General features: G+C 39.6%; 1 protein-coding gene across 3 annotated transcripts in view; it reads left to right on the top strand.

Annotated features, from left to right (window-relative positions):
- POGLUT1 (protein O-glucosyltransferase 1) overlaps nt 1-24,567 on the top strand; it is a 30,438-nt gene extending 5,871 nt beyond the window's left edge. Inside the window, exons 4-11 of one of the 3 annotated variants that reach the window (XM_059391894.1) lie at nt 5,602-5,737; nt 8,307-8,428; nt 14,433-14,492; nt 16,304-16,403; nt 18,348-18,406; nt 19,466-19,633; nt 21,758-21,814; nt 22,278-24,567. In XM_059391894.1, the coding sequence (XP_059247877.1) occupies nt 5,602-5,737; nt 8,307-8,428; nt 14,433-14,492; nt 16,304-16,403; nt 18,348-18,406; nt 19,466-19,633; nt 21,758-21,814; nt 22,278-22,434 (859 nt within the window). In that variant the 3' untranslated portion in view covers nt 22,435-24,567. Of the gene's footprint in view, nt 1-5,601; nt 5,738-8,306; nt 8,429-14,432; nt 14,493-16,303; nt 16,404-18,347; nt 18,407-19,465; nt 19,634-21,757; nt 21,815-21,932; nt 22,039-22,277 lie in introns of those variants that run through there. The other 2 variants (XM_059391895.1, XM_059391896.1) reach the window with 2 other exon arrangements.
- Nucleotides 24,568-24,727: the final 160 nt, after the last annotated feature.

The following is a 24,727-nucleotide window of genomic DNA, read 5'->3' as shown; positions in this document are numbered from 1 at the left end:
ATAAAATCTTTGTCCTTTTATCTATTGATGGACTCTCAGGTTGCTTCCATATGTAGACTATTGTAAATAATGCTGCAGTAAACATAGAGGTATATATATCTTTTCAAATTAGTATTTTTGTTTTCTTTGGATAAATACCCTCTAAAAGCAGAATTATCAAATCATAGGGTATTTCTGTTTTTAATTTTTTTGAGGAATCTCCATACTGTTTTGCACAGTGACTACACCACTTTGCATTCCCACCAACAGTGCTTGAAGGTTCTCTTCACATCCTTGCCAACATTTGTTATTTCTTGTCTTTTTTGTTATAGCCATTCTGACTGGTGTGAGGTGATGATGTCTTGTTATGGTTCTGATCTGCATTTCCCTGTGTCTGTTTGCCATCTGTACATAATGCATCTTCTTTGGAATATGTTTATTCCTGTCCTCTGTCCATTTTTTCATTGGATTGTTTGTTTTTTGGTGTTGAGTTATAGGAGTTATGTATTTTTTATATTTACCCTTTACTAGATGTATCATTTGCAAATGTCTTCCTCCATTTAGTATGTTGCCTTTTTGTTTTGTTGTTTCTTCACTGTGCAAAAGCTTTTTAATTTGATGTTGTCCCAATTGTTTATTTTTGCTTTTATTATCCTTGCCTGAAGAGACAGATTTAAAAAGATATTGCTAAGACTAACATCCAAGAGTTTACTACCTGTTTTCTTTTAGGAGTTTTATGGTTTCAAGCCTTGTACTTAGGTCTTTAATCCATTCTGAGTTTGTTTTTGTTCATTCTTTTGCATGTAGCTGTTCAGTTTTCCCAACACCATTTATTGAAGAAGCTATTTTTTCTCCATTTTATATTCTTGCCTTCTCTGTCATAGATTAATTGACCATACAAGTGTGGGTTTATTTCTGGGCTGTCTATTCTGTTCTAGTAATCCATTTTTGTGCCAGTGCCATACCATTTTGATTATTATTGCTTTGTAGTATAATTTGACACCTGGGATCTTGATGCTTACAGCTTTGTTCTTCTTCCTCAAGTCTGGCTATCCAGACTCATTTGTGGTTCCATACAAATTTTAGAATGATTTGTGCTAGTTTTGTGAAAAATGCTATTGGTATTTTGATAGAGGCATTGAATATATAGATTACTTTCAGGAGCATGGACATTTTATCAATATGAATTCTGCCAATCCACAAGTATGGTACATCTTTACATTTAATTGTATCATCTTAAATTTCTTCCATCATTGTCTGACAGTTTTCAGAATATATGTCGTCTACCTTATTGGTTAAATTTATTACTAGGTATTTTATTCCTTTTTTTGGATATTTTATTCTTTTTGCTGTAATGGCAATTTGTTAAGTTTTGATATATGTACACATCAAGATAATGAACATATCTGTCACTCCCCAAATGTTCCCTGTGCCTCTTTGCAGTCCTTCTGCCCAAACCCTCCCTGCCATGCCATCCTTTTACCCCGTCCTCTGACATCCACTGATTTGCTTTCAGTCATAGATTATTTTCTGGAGTTTTATATAAATGGAATTATAAATAGAATTATATAGTATGTGAAAGAGTGCTATTTTGAAAGCTAAACATGAAAAAATGTTAAATGTTTTAGCTCTTAAATATAAATGTACAGCAATAATATATTTTTCCACTTTTTACCAGTTCTATTTATTTATTATCAAAGGAATTTTCCATGCACATGGTAAAATATTTAGATAACCCCAAAATATATACAAGGAAAAGGAAATTTCTCTACTACCTTTAACTCCTAGATGTATAGTCCCTGAATCCTCCTTTGAAAAGATAGCCACCATTATAAGTTTCTTGTATATCCTTCCAGAAATAGTTTGTGCCTATACAATTGTCTAGACTCATCAACAAATTAGAAAATGCTGTATCTTTTGTTCTGCAACTTACTTTTCTTTTCCATAGAACAGTAGATTTGAAATTGTTCCTTAAGAGTATACAGGGCAGAGACGCCTGGGTGGCTCAGTTGGTTAGGCCGCTGCCTTCGGCTCGGGTCATGATCCCGGGGTCCTGGGATCGAGTTCCACATCGGGCTCCTTGCTCGGCAGGGAGCCTGCTTCTCTCGCTGCCTTTGCCTACCTCTCTGCCTGCTTGTGTGTACTCTATCTCTGGCAAATAAATAAAATCTTTAAAAAAAAAAAAAAGAGTATACAGAATATCACAGACCTGTACCCCTGGGGATAAAAATACATAATATGTTTATTAAAATAAATAACATTTTAAAAAAAAGAGTATACAGGGCACACCTCACTCTTTTGTGACTGCATAATAAATAATCCATTGTATGGATTTCTTTATTCAGCCTTCTGTCAGTGGGCATTTACTTTATTCTCCACCACTCCCCTTTGAATTTTAACAGATGCAAACAATGTGTTGTACTTATACCTTTGAGTATTCATGTAGTTATATCTACAGGCTAAATTCCTAGAAGTAGGATTAAGTAAGCCAATTAATGTGTTTTTAAAATCTTGGTAAATAGAAGCAAACTGTCCTCCAAAGGAGTTGTGCCTCTTTTTTCTTTTCTTTTCTATTTTTTTTTCCATTTTTTTTTTCTTTTAAGTAATCTCTGCACCCAACATGGGGCTTGAACTCAACAACTCCAAGTTCAGTTACATGTTCTACTGACTGAGCCAGCTACCACCCCAAAGTTGTGCCTTCCCCCATCCTTTTCATTTACCTGACCCTTGTATCACATGCTCAGAATGCACCTCATACTCTTATCAATACTGTGTATTATTGGACTCTGATCTTTGCAATCGGATTAGGGAAGACTAGCATCTAACTTCAGCACTTTTTTTTTTGTCATAGCGATACTTTGGTTTTAATTGAAATAATTTTTTTAATGTTTTTAATTGAAATATATTTAACATATAATACTGTATAAATTCAAGGTATACAACATGTGAATTTGGTATATTTACTTATTATAATATGATTGCCATTGTAGCAATAATTAATGCTTCTATCATATTACCTAATTATCCTTTCTTTTTTAGTAGTTGAAATAATTAAGGTCTAGTCTCTTAGCAAGTTTGATTATAATATAATGCTATTGTTTGTAATCATGTGTATGCATGAGATCTCTAGGGCTTATTTACTACTTGATGTAAATTTGTACCCTTAAACACCTTCTGTCTTGTCCCCTCATCCCCCCACCCCCTGGCTATTACCATTTCTTTCTCTTTTTTTACAAGTTTGGCCTTGGTGCATTTTTTTTTTAAAGGTTTTATTTATTTATTTGACAGAGAGAGAAATCAGAAGTAGGCAGAGGTAGGCAGAGGGAGAGGGGGAAGCAGGCTCCCCACTGAGTAGAGAGCCTGATGTGGGCCTGGATCCCAGGACCCTGAGATCATGACCTGAGCTGAAGGCAGAGGCTTAACCCACTGAGACACCCAGATGCCTTTGGTGCATTTCTTTAATATGGTTGTGTGGAGGCCAAGAAAAACAAGGCTGTACCCACCTCGTAGCCCTGACATAAGTACAGCCATCTTGACAAAGCAAAAGCTGGCACCTTGCACTCCCTCTCCACCTGCTCTCCTCCCCTCTGCAGTATGTGTGACATTCCTCAGCCATCCCTGGCTGCCCTAAAAGAAAAACAAATAGTTAACTTGCAGAGATCACAATCCTGCCAGACTGGAGTCTCCTTTAGTTTACAAATGTCCTAGAGATTTACAACAAAGAAGCTATCATATCAATAGCCCAATTTCCAGAGGCAAATAACTCCGTTCCTCAAGCCATAATGTCCCCCACCCCTCCATAAAACTGAGGGAGGCTGAGGCGGAAAGAAATGGAAATAAAGTTAAATTTCTTCTTAACCTAAATCTCTCTAACAAGGACGCTTGATAGGAGGAATGTGACATTCCACCAGGAAACTCCCAATTGTCTTCATGTCAGTGCCTCATTAGAGGAAAAAACGGCCTTGGCTTGATAATAACCAGGCCTCCAATATCCTGACAGTCTTCTTTACCCTGATAGCCCTTCTGAATATCCCCTTTGTCCTCACCCACCAAGTCTACCCCTACTCTGCCTTTAAAAACTCTGACTGTAATCTGGTTCAGGATCCAAGTCCCTACTCCGCTGTGTCTGGTGTACTTGGGCCCAAGCTTAAACTTGTCAAATAAACCGTCGTGTGATTGCATCAGTGTTGGCTCTTTGGTGGTCTCTCAGATGTGAAAACTTGGGCGTAACAGTTGAGCATCTTTTCTTTGTTTTTGAGTCACTGATACTTTTTGCAGTAACCTCTCTATATATAAATCAGTATTTTAAATCAGTCATTTCTATGCTCCTGGAAAATTTTGGCTGAACCTTGGAATGCTCCCCGCAAGACAGTGCTAGTCAGAACTTCAAACAGGGGCAGAAGACCTGAGCTGCTAGTGTATCCTCTCTTTCCAGAAATCCCCTGAGGATTCCCAGAGTGTCTAACCAGAAAGCTATATAGGCATACCTTGTTCTATTGTTTCACTTTTATTACATTTTTGCAGATATTGCACTTCTTTCTTTGTTTCTTTCTTTTAACAAATTGAAGTTTTGTGGCAACCCTGCATAAAACAAATCTATTGGTGCTATTTTTCTGACAGCATTTGTTCACTTCATGTCTCTGTGTCACATTTTGCTGATTCTTTCAGTATTTAAAATTTTATTATTATATTTGTTATGATGATCTGTGATCAGTATTTGAAGTCTCTGAAAGCTCAGATGATTGTTAGCATTTTTTAGCAATAAAGTATCTTTAATTAAGATATATATGTTGCTTTTTTAGACAAAGCACTATTGTTGAACATTTAATAGACCCTAGTATAGTATAAACATATTGTGTACATAACTCTCCTTTTCTGGCTTGCAAAACTGATTTTTTTAAATTTTAATTTTTATTTTTTTGCAAAACTGATTTTGATAGTGTTCTGTACTCAAGTTGAAGGCAATAAAAGTTTTCCTATCTTTCCTCCTAAATTATGAGACTTAATTATGGTGGAAATAAAAAAGAATCTTTGTGAGATGCAAAGCCCAAGGGACACTATTAGAAAACCAGCTTTTTCCAGCTCCTATCAAAATTTGTATCTTGCTTACTAATTAAATGAAAAGTGAAGTTAAAAAAAAATAGGAATGTATAGAGGAGAGGTGGTGGGAGTACCAATAATACATCCTCCAAACTTATGATCTAGTTGGAAAATTTCATTAGGTATTGTAAGCTGGAGCAGGTTAGCTAGGAAAGAACTTGCATAATATAGAAGAGTAGAAAAAGTCTTTTTTTTTTTTTTAAAGATTTTATTTATTTATTTGACAGAGAGAGAGATCACAAGTAGGCAGAGAGAGAGGAGGAGGAAGCAGGCTCCCTGCTGAGCAGAGAGCCCGATGTGGGACTCGATCCCAGGACCCCGAGATCATGACCTGAGCTGAAGGCAGCGGCTTAAACCACTGAGCCACCCAAGTGCCCAAAAAGTCTTTTTAGAAGCATTGCTTTTGGGAAACTTTGCAGTAGGCCAATGATCTGAACACTGGCTTTCACGGTGGGAATGGGACCCCGTTTTTTTCTATAGCAGGCACTAGTATGGTAAATTTGTGGTATTTCTGGTTGGCAGGTGTAGTGGTGTTGAACACTTTATTTTGGAAGTTATTGGGCGGCTTCCGGACATGGAAATGGTGATTAATGTACGAGATTATCCTCAGGTTCCTAAATGGATGGAGCCTGCCATTCCAGTCTTCTCCTTCAGTAAGGTAAGTATAGGTAGAGCCGTATGGGGAGGTGGAGGGTGGTCCTCTAGAGTATAAGTAGGAGATGATTGTCCTGTGACAAGAGTCTGATGGGTAGTGGTGAGGATGAGATCTGGGTTCCAAGAATTGGTCTGTGTCCTTAGCTTCACAGTAGCTGAGCAATAAAACCGAGTAGTTGGGTAATGTGAGTAAGATTGCTTAAGTATCTACAGGGCTAAGGATGAAGGGTAGGGAATGATGGAGGCCTGAAGAACCAATAGGACATTGAGGGCAAGGTTCAGAGATCCTACAGAGCATGGGAGAAAGTGACTTAAGAGACCTCATGGGCTTGGAGTTAGGGAACATCTTTATGCAAAAAATATTTATTGAGCTCCCATATATGTAGTCCTGTCTGTCCTGTCAGTCTATCCCAGGGGCTCAACATGGCTAACAGTGAAACTGAAGGTGATAGATAACTCCACCCAGTTTGTGCCTAAGCACTATGTTGAAGGGATAGGCCTGGATATCCAAGAGGGGTATGTGAGAGGGTCATCTTCCCGTCTAGTTATGGAGGAATACGTGTACTAGCTCACACCTATGGACTTAAAGAACTTGGGACAGTTAATATCTTCTCAGTGTTCTGGTTCTTGCAAATATGTATTGGCAGGGATGGTTCTTTAGAGACTAGGCATGAACACATTTGGTGGGGGCAGACTCAAAGAGAATGGATGGAAGATTCTATGGGGAAAGAGGGGGCTTAGGAAAACCCTATGGACTTTGAGAAAAGGAACACCATCTCTGATTTGGTTTCTCCAAAGAGGGACATTTTATCCTTACTTTTTCTTTATCGCAGTTTACTTTCTCTCTAGACTTGTTTATTTCCTGTGTTGCAAGTGAGCTGAGGCCACACTGGTGTTGCATTTCCCATGGTTTAGCCTCATTTCTCAAAAGTGCTTGGTCTCATTCATCATAAAACCCTTCCAGAAGAACAGACAGAGGACCTCATGTACATCAATAAGGAATTTATTTTTGTCATTTATTTGTTGTTTTGGTGGATGGTAAAGTATGACTATCAGTATACTAACTTTCTTTTCATCTCCTCTCTTTTTTTTTTTTTTTAATATTTTATTTATTTATTTGACAGAGAGAGAGAGATCACAGGTAGGCAGAGAGCCAGGCATAGAGAGAGGAGGAAGCAGGCTCCCTGCCGAGCAGAGAGCCCGATGTGGGGCTTGATCCCAGGACCCTGAGATCATGACCTGAGTCGAAGGCAGAGGCTCAACCCACTGAGCCACCCAGGCGCCCCTTTTCTTTTTTTTTCCCTTTTTTTTAAAGATTTTATTTATTTATTTGACAGAGATCACAAGTAGGCAGAGAGGCAGGTAGAGAGAGAAAGGAGGAAGAGCAGGCTCCCCACTGAGCAGAGAGTCCAATGCGGGGCTCGATCCCATGACCCTGAGATCATGACCTGAGCCAAAGGCAGAGGCTTAACCCACTGAGCCACCCAGGGGCCCCTCCTCTCTTTTTTCTTAACCAATGACTCCTAGTCTCTAGAGAGGGAATTTAGTCTTTCACCTTTTAGGAATTGTTCCACTTCTGTTGAGCAGCTGTTACGTCTTAGCGACTTGATGAATCACATATCATTTTTTAAAAGTATTTGAGAATATGTGAACATCATATTGCATGTGTAATCACAGTGAAGAAAATGAAGAGATAGAGATCTATCAGTGGCCAGAAGTTTAATAGAATTAACCACAAAAAGGGGAACAAATGGTTTTAAACTTTTTTTGAAAGATGTGGGATGATATCCCTTTCCCCCATCCTGCCCATCAGCACTTCTGGCCCTGACCAACAAATAACCAAGAATTTATTGACCAACTAGTGTGAGTTCCATAGTACCACAGTATTAGGTAATACTAATTAACACTTACCGAGTACTTACCATGTTCCAAACACTGGTCTAAGCTTTTCACATGTACTAACTCATTTAATATTCAAAATAAGCCCATTAGATACATAACATTATTGGTATTATTATTTCTCCTGTCATAAAGAAAAGGAAACTGAGGCATAGAAAAATTTGCCTGGAGTTGGAAAGAGGTAGGATCAGCATTCAAACTCAGATGTTCTGTTTCAAGAGCCCATGCTCCTAACCATCGCACTGTGATTCTTGTTCTCAAAAGACCCACTTAGGAAATAATCAGGAACTGGTAATACAGTATACACTATAAGTGTAATAGCCACTAAAAGATGAGAGATTTATATGATCATTCAGAGTTAGGTGTTTCATTTCCCTTAAACTAAAAACCCTAACAGTATAATAATGTCCTCTAGAAAAACAGAACTTTGGGTAATTAGAAAAATTGACTTTCAATGAGATTTCAAATTCTGGGATTAGTGAGCCCATGAATTTTAACCCATGGTCATTTTTGCCTTTTAATATCTAGAGTGTAGACTTGGCAGACCAGGGAAAGTAGATGTGTGGCACTGTTAATACTAGATCAAGACTTCTGTCCAGATCCTGCAGCATGACGGTAGTTTGCTTCTTTGCTGTCTGAGACTGATTTCGAAACCCTTTCTGTTTCTGTTGAAGACATCAGAGTACCATGATATCATGTATCCTGCTTGGACATTTTGGGAAGGGGGACCCGCTGTTTGGCCAATTTATCCTACAGGTCTTGGACGGTGGGACCTCTTCAGGGAAGATCTGGTAAGGTAGGTCCTTTAGAGAGGTTTTTTTGGTCCTTCTTTGTGGGTCTTCTTGAAATAAACAGTAGGGTATACATAATTATTTACTTTAAAATGACTAACTTTTAAGTAAAAACAAAACAAAACTAAAAAATTTCTTCTAGCATAAGCAATTTTATATGTGTATAACATACTTACATATCCATAGGAAAAGAGCAGAAGAACCTACCCTAAAGTCAGAAGTGCCTTTGTGGAAAGGATTATAGGAGCCCTTTCTTTTCTTCTTTAAGTTTTTCTGTATTTTAAGATTCTCCAAATACTAGTTAATTCCTTCCATAATTAGAAAAAAATGAGTGACCATGTTGTGGAGGAGAATAGAGAATTACTTGGAGGAACATAAATGCACTTTATAATTTAGAGCTAAGTCCTGGGGGTGGAGATGTCCCACAGGTATCTCACTTACAAGTTTATGCTGGATCTTCCTGATTCATGACTGAGACATGCCTGGGCCTGTTGAATCGATCTGCTGTCATTTCAGAATTTAGATTGTCTGGGTCATCCAAACTGTAGGTATTTCTTACCTGGCTACATTTTGCATTAACGATTCAATCAACATCAGTACCTCATAAGCATACTTCTAGAAATACAGTCATTATAGGTCTTTCTCAAGTATTGGGAAAGCAAAAATTTAATTCAACTTTATTTCCACAAATATCTGTCACCTGTGGCTGGAGAGTCAAAGGTGAGGCTGGAGTCCTGAGAAACAGGTAGGGCTGCAGTCTTCAGTGGCAAGTAGAGCCACCAGGTAAAAAAAATGAGTCTGTTATTCAGTAGGTGTATTTTGAAAATTAATTTTTAAAAAGATTTTATTTATTTATTTGACAGAGTGCGTGTACTCATGCACACACATGGGCTGGGGGAGAAGGGCAAAGGGAGAGGGAAAGGGACAAGCAGCCTCCCCTCTGAGCATGGAGCTCATTGTGGGGCCTTGATCCCAGGACCTGAGATCATGACCTGAGCCAAAATCAGATGCTTAATCGACCGAGCCACCCAGGAGCTCCCAAAATTATTTTTTAAGATACTGTGGTCTCATACTTCATAGAACTAGAACTGGAAATTGTCCTTTTCAACTCTTTATTTCAGAGATGAGGGAAGGAAGACCCAGAGAGATTGAGTAGATTGTTAAGGTCAGGAACCAATCTAGGCCTGAAGTCCAGGTGTCTGCACTACCAGTTAATCTTACGCGTGCTCTCCAGACATTGAGGCCATCATTTCCTATGTAGATTTTGGTTTTGAATGACAAATTTTGAAAGGGAAAAGTAATAAGGCCTTTAACCAGTTTTTCTTTAAGTTATTCTTGGTCTTAATTGTCTAATCCTTTTTTCTTTTTCAGGTAGTTGCAAATACCCTTCACATTCTTCCTTTTTGTAGCTCTTTTTTGACCTGCTATACATCTACTTTTTTCTTTTTTTTTTTTTTTTAATAAGAGAGAGTGAGAGAGCGTGAGCTTGAGGGAGGGGCAGAAGGAGGGGGAGAGACTCTTAAGCAAGCTTTGTGCTGAGTGTGGAGCCTGACAAGGTGCTCAGTCTCACAACCCTGAGATATGACTTGACCCAGAATCAAGAGTCAGACTCTCACGGCTCTTGAAACAGATCATCTGAGTTTGAATGCTGATCTTTCCAACTGAGCCAGACAGGCGCTCTCTACTTTGTTTCTTAATTCTTTAAAAGCAAGCTTTTTTCTGATATGAAACCTATACATGGTTGTAAACATGTATATGTCTGACGTTGGCAACTTTCCCGCCAACTAGTCAGTGTGTCTTAGAAATCTTTCCATGTTAGTACATATGAAACAACCTTATTATTTTTATCAGTTGCATGATATTCCATTGTGTGGGTAATAATTTACCTCATTATTTTCTATGATAGACTTTTAGGCTACATACGTAATACATGTACAATTTGTTCTTTTCTGGACTATTTCAGGTATGTTGTGCACCTTATGAATCTGTACATCTTAATATGTTAGTGTGTATTTCCTAAGAGCGAGAATATTCTCTTTTATAACAATGCTGCAATGATCAAATTCAGGAAACAATATTGGCACAACATTTAGTTATGCCAGTAGTATCTGGTGTGGCTCATTCTGCCTCCAGTACAGGATACAATCCAGGCTCATGTGTTGCGTTTAGTGGTCACGTCTATTTAGTTTCCTGTGATCTTGAACAGCTCCTCAGTCTGTCTTTCTCCTTCATAACATTCACATTTTGAAGAATGCAGGCTATACATTTTATAGAATGTTCTTCAATTTGGTTTTGTCTGTTTCCTCACGATTAGATTTGGCTCCTGCACCCCGGCCTACCTAAGTGATTTGCGTCCATCCAGGCCTCTTTGGAGATGTTAATTTTGATCGCCTGGTCAAGGTGTTGCAATTCCTCCACTGTGTAGTTACTGTGCCCTCCCCCTACCTTGTAAACTATAAAGAAGTTTTTAGAGAGATAGATTATGTTTTAAAATCTAAGCTTTTGTTATCTTCCCCTCTTTTCTTCATTTGAATTTATTTATGGAGTGTCTGGGTGGCTTAGTGCGTTAAGCATCTGCCTTCAGCTCAGGTCATGATCTCAGGGTCCTCAAATCAAGCCCTGAATCAGGCCCCCTGCTCAGTGGAGAGTCTGCTTCTCCCTCTCCTCTGCCCTTCCCTCCCCTCTCCCATGCTCTCTCTCTCAAATAAATAAAATCTTTTTAAAAAGTATGATCATAGAATTACAATTTTATTTTTTAAAGCCTTCCATTCAGAAGCCCTAGCCCTGTGATTTCATTTATTTTTTTTCTTTTTTTAAGATTTTATTTATTTATTTGACAGAGAGAGATCACAGGTAGGCAGAGAGAGGCAGGCAGAGAGAGAGAGGGGGAAGCAGGCTCCCTGCCGAGCAGAGAGCCCGATGCTGGGCTTGATCCCAGGACCCTGAGACCATGACCCGCACCGAAGACAGAGGCTCAACCTGCTGAGCCACCCAGGTGCCCTGTGATTTCATTTCTTAATGTGAAACTTTAATAATCTGCTAGTTTATCTGCATTGATGCCTGCCTGCTATTTTTCTATTTTCCTAGCCTTTTGGGAGTTTGTCCCCACTGACTGACTTTTTACTCTGTAGAAGAGTTCCATGTTTCTGTAGAGTTAAAGATTTCTGTCTGTACTGTCACAGGGTGATAATAAAAGAGGTCTGAGTCAGCATGAGGGTGCCACTTTTAACACTAGCCTAGGGAAAAAAGTCCCAACATAGGTCTTTTGAGGGGTAGGTAGGTGGGTAGAAAGAATGATGGAGAGAGAAAACAGAAATGGCACAAAGTCTGTGTATATAAAATGCAGCTTTCCCAGGGACTAAGGACATTTATACTCAAAATTTCAGTGTAAATTGATACTTTTTTGTTAGGTAGTTTGGCAACATATATCAAAATATAAAATGTTTATGTCTTTGACCCAGCCATTTCACTTCTAGAATTTATCCCAAAGAGTTAATTAGACAAGTATGTAAAGATATGTACACGAAGATTGTCACTACAGTGTTGTTTCTTTCTTTCTTTCTTTTTTTTTTTTTTTAAGATTTTATTTATTTATCAGAGAGAGAGGGGGGAGAGAGAAAGCACAGGCAGACAGAATGGCAGGCAGAGGCAGAGGGAGAAACAGGCTCCCTGCTGAGCAAGGAGCCCGATGTGGGACTCGATCCCAGGATGCCGGGATCATGACCCGAGCCAAAGGCAGCTGCTTAACCAACTGAGCCACCCAGGTGTCCCTACAGTGTTGTTTCTTAAAGCGGAAGGTTGGAAACTTCTTAAAAGCCCATGAATAAGTAATGAAGTGAATTATGATATGGTTGTAAAATGGAATATTGTACATGAATATGAAGTAAAGGGACTCTGGGTTCAAACTCTGGCTCTTATGAGCTGTGTGACTCTGGGCTATGTAGCCTTTCAAGAACCTCAACTGTAAAATATGGATAATAAAACCCACCTCAAGAGGTTGTGAGAATGAGCATATATATGTATATATAGGATCTCTGTTATGTAGAGCAAGGTTTCTCAATATTGGTTTGAGAAATTGGGGTTGGATCATTCTTTGTTGCAGGGGGCTTCCCTGGGCAGTGCAGGGTATTTAGCATCCTTGGTCTACCGAATGCCACTAGCAGTCCCCCAGTAGTGACAATCAAAAATGTCTGTGGTTGTGGCCAAATGTCTTCTGGGAGAAAGGGGCAAAATCACCACCAGTTGAGAACTGCTGATATAGAGAAATGATTGGAAGGAAATTCTTTTTTTTTTTTTTTTTTTAAGATTTTATTTAATTATTTGACAGAAAAAGAGACAGTGAGAGAGGGAATACAAGTAGGGGGAGTGGAAGAGTGGAAGAGCTGGCTTCCCACCGAGCAGGGAGCCTGATGCGGGGCTCAATCCCAAAACCCTGGGATTGTGACCTGAGCTGAAGGCAGACATAATGACTGAGCCACCCCAGGAACGAAATTCTTTGTGAAAACGTTAAATTGCGGGACGCCTGGGTGGCTCAGTTGGTTAGACGACTGCCTTCGGCTCAGGTCATGATCCTGGAGTCCCGGGATCGAGTCCCGATCGGACTCCCAGCTCCATGGGGAGTCTGCTTCTCTCTCTGATCTTCTCCTCATTCATGCTCTCTCTCACTATCTCTCTCTCAAGTAAATAAATAAAAACAAACAAACAAACAAACAAAAAACGTTAAATTGCTAAAAGTGGGATTGGGAAGGTTCAAGATGATTTTTTTTTTTCACTTTTACTTTATGCTTTTCCTTTAGAATTTTCTATGATGAGGATATATCCTTTTTTTCCACTAAAAAAAAAAAATCTCACAAAACAAAAATAACCCAGAATTATGGTGTTTCTGTTGTGGGGGGAGGGCATATGAAGCACAGGATAGATCATTCTGGCCTTGGCTTGGAGAACCGGGTAAAGATGGTCCAGCAAGAGAAAGCTCTAAGATAGGCCAGGAAAATGAGCAGTGCTCTCAGCTGAGAGAAAATGAATAATGTGACATTTATGTATCTAAAAGTATCTCTACCTAACAAGTTTATATCCTGAGTCTCTTTGTTATGGTAAGTAACCCACCAATCCCTTATTAACTCCAGTTCAGCCCTTCCCCACCTTTTTCAGGGAAGACACTGGGCAACTTCTGTGCAGGGTCCCTACGAAGGAAGTTAAGAATGATGCATCCGTGAGCTAGCAGTTTCAGCCAGGAAAGCTGGTCACGGTAATGTGTACTGAGACTGAGTTTCAGGGACTTCGATGGAGCACTTCGTACAGTCTCAAGAGTACCAAGATGCTTTGGAACAACAGGCAGATTTCTAGTGATACTGCATGTGCCTCCAAACACTGAAGTCCAGGAGTGATTTGCTTTCTTGCCTTTAATTCAGTTTCTGATATTTTCTGCAATTCTCTTTGCCTGTTAAATTTATCAATAGCAGCACTCTAGTTAAAGTAGAGAAGAAATCCTCACTGTAATGCATTTAACGGCCCTAAACGTGTCATTTAGAACTTAGGAGTTTTGGTTTGTTTGGGTTTTTTTTTAGATTTTGTTTATTTAGAGAGAGAATGCATGTGCAGGTGCCTGAGTGGGAGTGAGGCAGAGGGAGAGTGAGAATCTCAAGGCAACTTCCCACTGAGTGTGAGCCTGATGTGAGTCTCGGTCTTTGGACTCTGAGATCATGACCTGAGCTGAAATCAAGAGTCAGATTCTTAACTGACTGAGCTACCCAGGTGCCCTGGGAACTTCTCTTTCAGTGTTGTTAATTTATTAATGGAGGTATGGATTGTAGATATTATTGGCTAGCATCTCCAAAGGAGTGAAGTAACAACAAAGGGTAATAAACTGTCACTGAGGACTTTTTCTTTTGAGAGCCTGGGTCAGACTTCATTGAAAATGTAAAGTTCTGAACTAATCTTCAGAAATGGTTAAAACACATCCTCATATAGTTAAGAGAAAAACAGAAACTAATTGAAATCTAATTTTAGGTCAGCAGCACAGTGGCCATGGAAAAAGAAAAATTCTACAGCATATTTCCGAGGATCAAGGTGACTGTATTTTCTGATATTTTACAAAGATATTTGTAAGATACAAGTAATTTTGAAGGTGTGAAGAACTGTAGTTCAAGGAGAAAGCTAGGATAGCTAAAAAGTAAATGTAGAATCATAGAATTTTAGATGAGAGAAGAACTCCGATTATTTGCCCAAATCACCTTTTTTTTTTTTTTTTTTTTTTTTTTAAAGAGAGAGCACACATGCATTCCAGCTGGGGAGAGGGGGTAGGCAGAGGGAGAGGAAGAGAATATTAAGTCTCCAGGCCCAGCAAGGAGCCTGACTCAGGACTTGATCTCACAACCTGAGATCCTAACTTGAGCCCAAATCAATGCTTAACTGACTGAGCCACCCAAGTGCCTCTTGCCTAAGTCACTCTTAATTGAACTGAAATTGAAAGAAGTAAAGTTCATTTATCTAGTCATTCAACAGGTATTAACAGAGTGCCCTGAGTGTGTTGGGCATCAAGTACATGCTGAAGAGAACAGCTGAGTTGTCCTCTTGCCTCAGAGATTATAATTTTCTATAGGGAGCTTCTGACCTGGCCCTCTGCTAGTCACTCTGCTAGGTAATGGCAGAGCAGGAACCGTTACCGGTTCTCTTGTCTTTCTCATGAGGCCATGGGGCTGCTAAATAGTGGTGGAAAGCACTGACTGAGACTGGTGGAAATGGAAACAGAAGCAGGGAAGAAAGGGAGGAGGAGGGAGAGAGAAATGCTAGGCAAGCACCCTCTCCATGTTGCTCAGACCTGCATCTCCAGTGCCAAGAACAGTACCTAGCATGCAGATACATGATGAATCTCTCCTGTATACATGAACACAACAAGGAGAAAGGTTTTGTTGATTTCCTGGTCAGTCTTTCTTGGAGATCACACCTTCTATTTACTTGGGCAGTGAACTTGAGAATGCAGACGGGCCCAGCAGCCACTGTTCACTGGTCCTTATCAACTTCTCTGATTCTCAGATCTTGAGATCACAGCTTCTTAACTTGGGACTTTATGTGGGCTTGAACAGTTCTAGGACTGCCTATAAATTGTATGGGGATATGGACACTTTTCTAGAGAGTGGTCCACAGGAACTCTAGGACCCCTCAAATGTCAAGACCATCTGTAACTTGCACCATAGCTAGGACTTTTTCTACATATAATCTTCAGGTTTTTAAGCCCTTCAGTTTTCTTCTTTTTTTTTTTAATATTTTATTTATTTATTTGACAGACAGAGATCATAGATAGGCAGAGAGACAGGCATAGAGAGAAGGGGGAAGCAGGCTCCCCGCTGAGCAGAGAGCCTGACGTGGGGCTTGATCCCAGGACCCTGAGGTCATGACCTGGGTGAAGGCAGAGGATTAACCCACTGAGCCACCCAGGGACCCCTTCAGTTTTCTTTTTAATTTAAATATTGTGTTGGACCATACGGAACACAGACAACAAAAGTCATGTAGCTATTTGGGGGAGGGGTGATCACGCTAGTCACAGACCTGTGCATACTAATGATTATAGAGGTTTCATGAACCCTGCTAAAAGGAAACTCATTCCCTGAGATATGTCTGTAGTGACCAGAACAACATAATCTTAAAGATTAGATGCAAGCAAAAAAGGGCCCAATATTCTCTGTCCCTGAAGGGTAAAGTAGAGAATAGCCAGGAACAACTATATGCCATAGGGCCCAGTAACCCCCTCCTCTGCTGTTAAAATAACCAATAAGTTATCCATCTCTGTGTATGGTAATTGCATTGCTTACCTTTCAGAGATTGGGAAGAGTATTCCAGTGTGGGACACATTGTTTTATGTCACATGTCTCTTTTTACAGGACAAGTCCAGAACGAGATCCTCTCATTCTTCTATCTCGGAAAAATCCAAAGCTTGTTGACGCAGAATATACCAAAAACCAGGCCTGGAAATCTATGAAAGTAATCACCAGTCATCTCAATAGAACCAGAGCAGTGAACATTCTCATTCGAAGAACATTGCCACCTGGGTAGAATTCCAGATTAGGTTTCCTTTCAGTGGTAGATAAATGTAGAGAAAGTTCCACAAACCAGTATTATGTAAATTATTATTTTTTCAAACTCACGTTGCTTTTCTGGGCCGTATTATGAGTAGTGTTTTTGTTTTGTTTTTTACCACTTTGAAGGTTTAAACCAGAGGACACCAACTTTTTATGCAAAGGGCCAGATGGTGAATATTTTAGGCTTTGTGGATTGAATGGGCTTGTTGTAGTTTCTTAACTCTGCCATCACAGGTGAAGGTAGTCAGAGACAATATGTAAATGAATGAGCCTGGCTGTGTTCCAATAAAACTTTATTTATGGCACAGAAATTTGAATTTCATGTAATTTCTACATGTCATAAATATTCTTTGGATATTTTTCAAGCACTTGAAATGTAAAATATCCTTAGTTTAGAGGTTGTATACAAAAATAAGCAGTGGTCCAGATCTGGCCTGTGTTTGCCAACCCCTGGTTTATTTATTTATTTGACAGAGAGAAATCACAAGTAGATGGAGAGGCAGGCAGAGAGAGAGAGAGAGGGAAGCAGGCTCCCCGCTGAGCAGAGAGCCCGATGTGGGGCTCGATCCCAGGGTCCTGGGATCATGACCTGAGCCGAAGGCAGAGGCTTAACCCACTGAGCCACCCAGGCGCCCCCAACCCCTGGTTTAAACCAGTGGTTCTCAACTCTGACAGTAGAATCCAATCAGAGAGGTCTCTGGGATGCAGTCCAGGCATCTTCATTTGTTTGAAAATAGGGTTTACATTTCAAAATTAATAAAACATATGTAATTGAAATATTATAATTCAATGCCAGGACTAAGGATTAGGTGAACAGGTAAAATCAGGTTGGGAGGAGGAGGTGGGGGGATTCAGGGAGGTGAATTGTAAGGTGGAGACAGTCAGGTTGGAGTTTATCTTTGTCCTTTTAAATCTATGACTTCTTGCCTTGTTGAAAGAACTTTAAATCCTAAATGTCCTCATTGGAAATTTCCATGTACCACATGAGGATGATAAGAAAACAGTTTTAAACTTCTTGTGGGACAACTAAGCATATCTGAGATGTACTATTTGATAGTGTTAATCAAACGGGACCAAAGTTTAAGAACCTATGTTGAAAAACAAGAATATGAAAAAGGTATCCATTCAGCACAGCCTCTACTGTGGGAACCTGAGAAAGCAAACCAGACTTATTTCTTTCATTAAGACGTTTACCGTCTGGCAGGATAGCTGGAATATAGATGGGGGTCTCAAACTCAAATGACCCTGGGGCCACAGGAGTAAGCAGGAGAGAGCACTAAAGGTCCAGTCATTGCTGCCAAATGAATAGGAACCCAGTTTACCAGATCTTCCTTTTTTTTTTTTTTTTTTTCATAAGGAAACTTGGAAATCTGGATTTTTGTAAGAAATAGCTTGCCACCTGTGAGTGTTGGCAATAGTTTGAATTTTTATTTTTAAATACTTTGCATCCCCAGTGAAATCTGTGTGTGGGTTACACCTCCAAGCCTGCTAGCCACCACCTGTAACGTCCTCTATGTATAATTTACACAACATCAAACATGCTGTAGGTGAAGACCTCTAAGTTCAGAGAAGGAGCCACATGACCCCGGGAGCTTAAACTCTAAAATCAGACAGGCCCTGGGTTAAAACCCTTGTTCTTCTCCTTAGGCCCTGGTGCTCCCAAGCAAGTCTCCCAACTTTTCAAGGCTTCTTCAGCTATAAAATAAGATAATAATATCTCTGAACGTGTTTATTCAGGATACTGAAATGAGGTCATGTTGATGGAATGCTCAACAGTGCTTGCTGCGCTGTGGTCTTCAATAAATACTACCACTCTCAATACTAATCACTTCTTTTTTACTTAAAGGATACCTTGGGGAAGCCAGCTGCTAAGGATGTCCATCTTGTGGATCACTGCAAATACAAGTAAGACTTCCAGGACTCCTGACTCTTGGCTTCCCTGTTGCATTTGGAATAGCTTCATTTTGGGGAACAACTTCAATACTCGGGCCCAGCTGGGGTTTATGAAAGTCCTGTTCATTCATTTGGTTGTTGTTTACTGAGACCATGCCAGGTGCACAAGGCTCTCTGCTGGGTTCTGTAGGAACCACAGAGACGATGATAATAATGGTCCCTGCCTCCATAGACCTTGCTGCCAGTAAGTAAAGTGGTGGGATTCCCTCTCTCCACATCCAAGCAAGAGCTGAAATCAGATGAAGTAGTTATCAGGCTAAGAAGGGTTTACATTTCAAAATGAATAAAGCATATGTAACTGGAATATTATAATTCAATGCCAGGACTAAGGATTAGGTGAACAGGTAAAGCCAGGTCAGGAGGAAGAAGGGGGATTCAGAGAGGTAAATGCTAATTACACTGCAGAGTGGGAAGTATAGGGTAGAAGCAGCTCTAGTTGGAGACAGGGGTGCATAAGAAATGTTGAAAAGAAAGTGTTCTCAGGTAGCTTTTTCCCAGAGGGTATTTCTTTGAAGATTGGTTATGTATGCCTGACTGTCTTCTCCAGACTTCAGAAGAAGAGGGAACAGGGAACAATCGAGGCTTTTGGTGGAATACCATATGGGAAAAACAAGGTTTGGGGGAGCCATGACTCGTTAGAGACATTAGGCCCAGGAAAGCTTGTAGGAAAGTGTAGGGCACTGTCTCCATCTGAGGCTAGTGTCTCTGTCTAGCTCCCAGCTCGTGGCCCTATCTAGCTCTGTCTGGAGAAAGAATCCTCCTTTCCCCCCTCTCCCTGACATTCCCTGGAACAGCCGGTAGCCCCAGGAAACCCACAGGGACATGTGGATGTGTTCTGGAAAACTGGAACTAGAAAGGGAGGGGAGAGGGGTCATAAAAGGCGAGAAGGGGAGGAGGGAATAAGAAAAAGATCATATTGGGACGCCTGGGTGGCTCAGTTGGTTAAGAAAAAGATCATATTTGTGGTAACAGACCTGTAGGATCAAGTATATCTTGCTCTTTCATTCCCAGGTATCTGTTTAATTTTCGCGGTGTAGCTGCAAGTTTCCGGTTCAAACACCTCTTCCTGTGTGGCTCCCTTGTTTTCCATGTGGGTGATGAGTGGCTTGAATTCTTCTATCCACAACTGAAGCCGTGGGTTCATTATATCCCCGTCAAAACAGATCTCTCTAATGTCCAGTGAGTGGCCCTCCCCTTAGCAGAGTGCCTAATGATTTCCACAGTCTGCCTCTAGACCCCGCCATTTAAGACATTTACTACTGATGACTTTTTCCCTTGAAAGCTTTTTCTCCTCACTTGGTTTACATTTATAGTGTCACTATTCAGCTAGGCTATAAGCGAGATTTAATTTGAAAAAGTTCTCTAATGCTAGTATGAAATGTAACATTCAGACGGTACGCAGTAGAAAAGCTCTTATCTCTCCAAGACTAAAGGCAGGGATATTAGATGTTATATTGTCAAAGGGACTTTCAGATACAATGTGAGAACTGATCCCACTGAATCAGAGGCAAATTTTCTCACATGTGAGGAACTAAGAAGAGATATGGAAGGGGGCCAGAAAGGTAAGCCCAGTGCCCTTTTCTGGGGGTGAGAGCAGGAGACCAAAGGGACATTTTTCTTCACTGCTAATTTTTGATGTGTATCATTGAACATTTCTCTATTTTCTCAAGTATGTCCCAGATCTACAACAGGTTGCCTTTAGCCTGTGTGGGCTTTTGTTGTCCTTGTATTGGTCCTGAGGAGACTCTAATATCTAAATATTTCTTTTTTGCTTCAAAGAAGAAATAATCCATTATCTACCTCTCTAGAGATTAATTGTAGATCTCAGTCTATGGTCTTTCTTTCTTTCTTCTTTTCAAATTTAAGGAATTGTTTTTATTTTTCAAATTATTCAAATTTTGTTAGTTATCATACAGTGCAATATTGGTTTCTAGAGTAGAATTTAATGATTCATCACTTACATACAACACACAGTGCTCATCACAGCAAGTGCCCTCTTTAATACCCATCACCCATCTAGCCTATCCACCCTGCACCTCTCTCCGTCAACCCTCAATTTGTTTTCTGTTGTTAAGAGTCACTTATGGTTTGTTTCACTCTCTCCGTTTTTACTTTCCCCCCATCCCGTATGTTCATCTCTTTTCTTTCTTAAATTCCACATATGAGTGAGACCATATGGTGTTTGTCTTTCTCTGGCTAATTTATTTCACTTAGCATAATACACTATAGCTCTATCCACATCATGACAAATGGCGAGATTTCATTCTTTTTGATGGCTGAATAATATTCCATTTTGTATATATACCACAATTTCTTTATGCATTCATCAGTCGATGGACATTAGTTTGTCTAGCGTTGATAATACTGTTTTAAACATTAGGGGGCATGTACCCCTTCAAATCTGTATTTTTGTATCCTTTGGGTAAATACCTAGTAGGGTAATTGCTAGGATATTGGGTGGTTCTGTTTTTAAATTTTTGAGGAAACTCCATACTGTTTTCCAGAGTGGCTGCAGCAGTTTACATTACCACCAACAGTGCAAGAGTGTCCCCCTTTCTCCACATCCTTGCCAACACCTGTTGTTTCTTGTGTTGTTAATTTTAGCCATTCTGACAGGTGTGAGGTGGTATCTCATTGTGGTTTTGACTTGTATTTCCCTGAGGATGAGTGATGTGAGCATCTTTGCATGTGTCTGTTTCCATCTGGATGTCTTCTTTGGAAAAGTGTCAATTATGTCTTCTGCCCATTTCTTAATTGGATTATTTGGTTTTGGGTATTGAGTGTGGTAAATTCTTTAGATTTATCCTTTATCAGGTATGTCATTTGCAAATATCTTCTCCCATTCCATAGTCTGCCTTTAGCTTTGTTGATGGTATCCTTTGTTGTGCAGAAGCTTTTTATCTTGATGAGGTCCCCGGTAATTCATTTTGGCTTTTGTTTCCTTTGCCTCCAGTAACACGTTTAATAAGTTGTTACAGCTGAGGTCAAAGAGGTCTCTGCCTCTGTTCTGTCTCACATTTAGGTCTTTCATCCATTTTGAATTTATTTTTGTGTATGGTGTAAGGAAGTGACCCAGTTTCATTCTTCTGCATGTAGCTGTTCATTTGTTGAAGAGACTGTCTTTTTTCCACTGGATGTTCTTTCCTTTGTTGAAGATTAGTTGACCATAGAGCTGTGGGTCCATTTTTGGGTTCTCTATTCTATTCCATTGACCTATTTGTCTATTTTTGTGTCAGTATATATATGGTCTTTCTTTCTTAGTTTGGTCTATATTTCAGAGTCTAATAATTCTTTCAATTTTAGGGAGTTGTTGCATTTTGTAAAAGCAAATGATGATGTGGCTCAACAAATTGCTGAAAGGTAAGTTCTGCTCATTTTTCCTTTTTCTATTTTACTTTATTATCCCCATTTTGCCCCAGCTAAAGGTGTATGAATATTGTTATCATGGTAATATCTGGATTTCATCCTCACTATACAGAGATAATCAGAATTAAAGCTGTCCAGAAGGAAGACACACATTCACATGTCCCAAGCCCATCTTTTATCAAAGTAGACTGAAATCTTTGAGGTAATTAAACAAGTACAGAATTTCTGAGCATTCGTTCTGTATGTGTTTGTTTTTAAGAAAAAAAATTTAAGTTTTATGGCTAAGTGCATATGTGTGGCTTAGGATATCTATAGGGTTGGCTCTGAGAATCAAGATTTAATTCACATAAAGCATAAGCATTCTGAACGGTGCTTGACACAAGGTAAGCAGCCACATATAAGCTATTAGTACTATCAAGTGCTGTGCTTTAAATGTTCTTGTTAATCTTATTTCTAGGGGAAGCCAGTTTATTATGAATCACTTGCAGATGGAAGATGTCACCTGTTACTGGGAGAGCCTATTGACTGAATACTCTAAATTCCTGTCTTACAATGTAACAAGAAGGAAAGGCTATGATCAGATTATTCCCAAAATTTTGAAAACTGAACTCTAGTAGTCATCATCGGACCACAGTCCTTCCTGGCAGCAGCCCTCAGAGAGCCCGTGTTGAGAAGCTTCCCGTGAGTGTGGTACCTCTACCTTGAATACTGTTATCAAGCCAAATAACTGGTTTTCCTTATCATGCTGCACCCAGAGCCACTCTCAAGAAAGATCCAAAATGTGTATGATGCAGACATGAAGCAGCTCAATGCTTTGGCTGAATAAGGACGAGGAATCATGAGACGTGGGTTTTGAACCCAATTCTACTTTTTATTTTCTTAAGACCAATCCCAGCTTGTGCCTACAGATATCCATACGTGTATGTTCATCACTGTGAAACTGACTGCATCTGTGGGATGATACTTTGTCCCCTTATTTGGAACAGAAAAATTAATCATTTGGCACTAGTACAACCCATCACCACCGCAGTTCTGCAGTTATTCTAGGTTTGATCTCCGTCATTGTATTTTAATGTAGGAGGTCTTATAGGGTTTGTGAAAAACACCTGGGGATCATTTCTTGAAAGGTCTAAGGAAGCAGTAGTTGTACCATGCAATGATGGGGCAGTTCTCTTGTAAAACCATAAGCTTTTTGGTACTCAGGAGGTTTATATAATGCTACAGAGAAAGGGGCCAATTGTATGAGTAATTATTGCAATTGGATCAAGTTTTCCCCTTCTGTGCCTTCACACACATGTTTCTCTATTTAAAAAAAAAAAAAAGACAAAAGCCTCTTAATAAATTTAGGAAGTAGTCCTCTTTAATGAAGCTGTGCATAGAACAGCAGCTCTTCTTCACTCCTTGCACACCCTTAATATTTTTTCCTCTTTAGATTGGCAGCAGTCCATATCCTCAAAGGTGTGCAGGGACCTCAAGGAGTCTCCACCTATGAAATGTTACATTGGGAGTTGAGACCGTCCAACTTGAGCACTTAACTTATGTCAGAGATATTTCAGTACCTCCTTTCCCCTTTCCTCCCTTTTTGAAAGACATATTTGGGTAGTAGTTTAATCTCTCAGGATGCTCTTTCTAACTTAGTTAAAAATGAAGAAAACTTTTTGGATGAAAACCCACAGTGTCTGGTTACTCAGAACCACCCTTGTCCCTTAAGCCAACTTTTCCACATTGAAATCAACTCTTCCTTTGCTTAAGAACTGTTCAGTATTAGTTGGTTTCAAAATTAATAGACGTGAGGTTCAGTCATATAAAATCAGGGATTTTATTCCATTAGTGAGAAATGTATTTGGCTTTTTAAACTTCCTTCCACAAAAGTTTAAGTCTGAGGACTTTCTTAGAGGAGATGACTATCCTTGGTAAGAGCATTGCATAAAATAAGGGAGACATTTAAAGTTGGATGTTTTGTTTCCAAGTATTAAAAATTCATGGGGACCATGTCTTTAGATGCTAGAAGTCTAGCGATAAGCAGTCTGGATTTCTGAGTTGTACTGTAGTTTTGCCTTGTCAGTAGGAGGCCAGTAGATGTTCTCTTTCTCTCTGTTTTAATTTTCCTGTCATAAAACTAAAAACAATTTTCTGTCCTTTGGATTAGGAGCTGAAACTGCATTTCCCTGGGAATTTCCCATTTTGCTTCAAGTCCCAGTTCAAGCATCCCATCTCTGAATCTTTTCTTTCATTCCTCTGGGCAATTAGGGGCTATCATAAAACTTTGCTCATGCCTGTTTTATAACATCACATCGCACTGTAATTATTTGACTATTTCTGTTTCTGTTCTGGGGGCTTCTTGATGGGTAGGAAATCATGTTTTACTCATCTTGATGTCTCTATTATCCAGTACAGTGCCTCGCACAGTAGATACAAAGAATTATTGGAAGAATGAATGGGTGGGTGGATGGATGGATGGATGAAGGCAGTTGACTTGACTAGATCCTATTTACAGGTAGACTAGCCATTGGCTCCTAAGGGGGTCTAGACAAGACTGTAAGAGTTGGAGCAATGCAGATTCTTATCTGCTCTTTGAACAGTCAATAAGGGCATCTTTGTATTTAAATTCAGGAAATGTTATTCAGATTTTATACTTCTCTGTTTACCTCAGTGTAGGTGGTGTGAAGATGGTGTGTAATAATAAGAAAAATGTATGTATGTTTTTGAAAATTTGAAAATAATTTTTATCCCCATGGCTTTTGAAACTTGTTGTTGTCTGTTGTTAATGCTGGCTAGGTCTTGGGGTGCCTGAGTGGCTCATTCAGTTGAGCATCTGACTCTTGGTTTCCGCTCAGGTCATGATCTTATGGTCTGAGATTGAGTCCACACCTAGTGTGGAGTCTGCTTGAGATTCTCTGCCTCTCC

The sequence above is a fragment of the Mustela nigripes genome, chromosome 2 (genome assembly GCF_022355385.1).
Source record: "Mustela nigripes isolate SB6536 chromosome 2, MUSNIG.SB6536, whole genome shotgun sequence".
NCBI lineage: Eukaryota > Metazoa > Chordata > Mammalia > Carnivora > Mustelidae > Mustela > Mustela nigripes.
The sequence above is the reverse complement of the archived record's forward strand: the minus strand, read 5'-3'. Positions and strand labels throughout refer to the sequence as shown.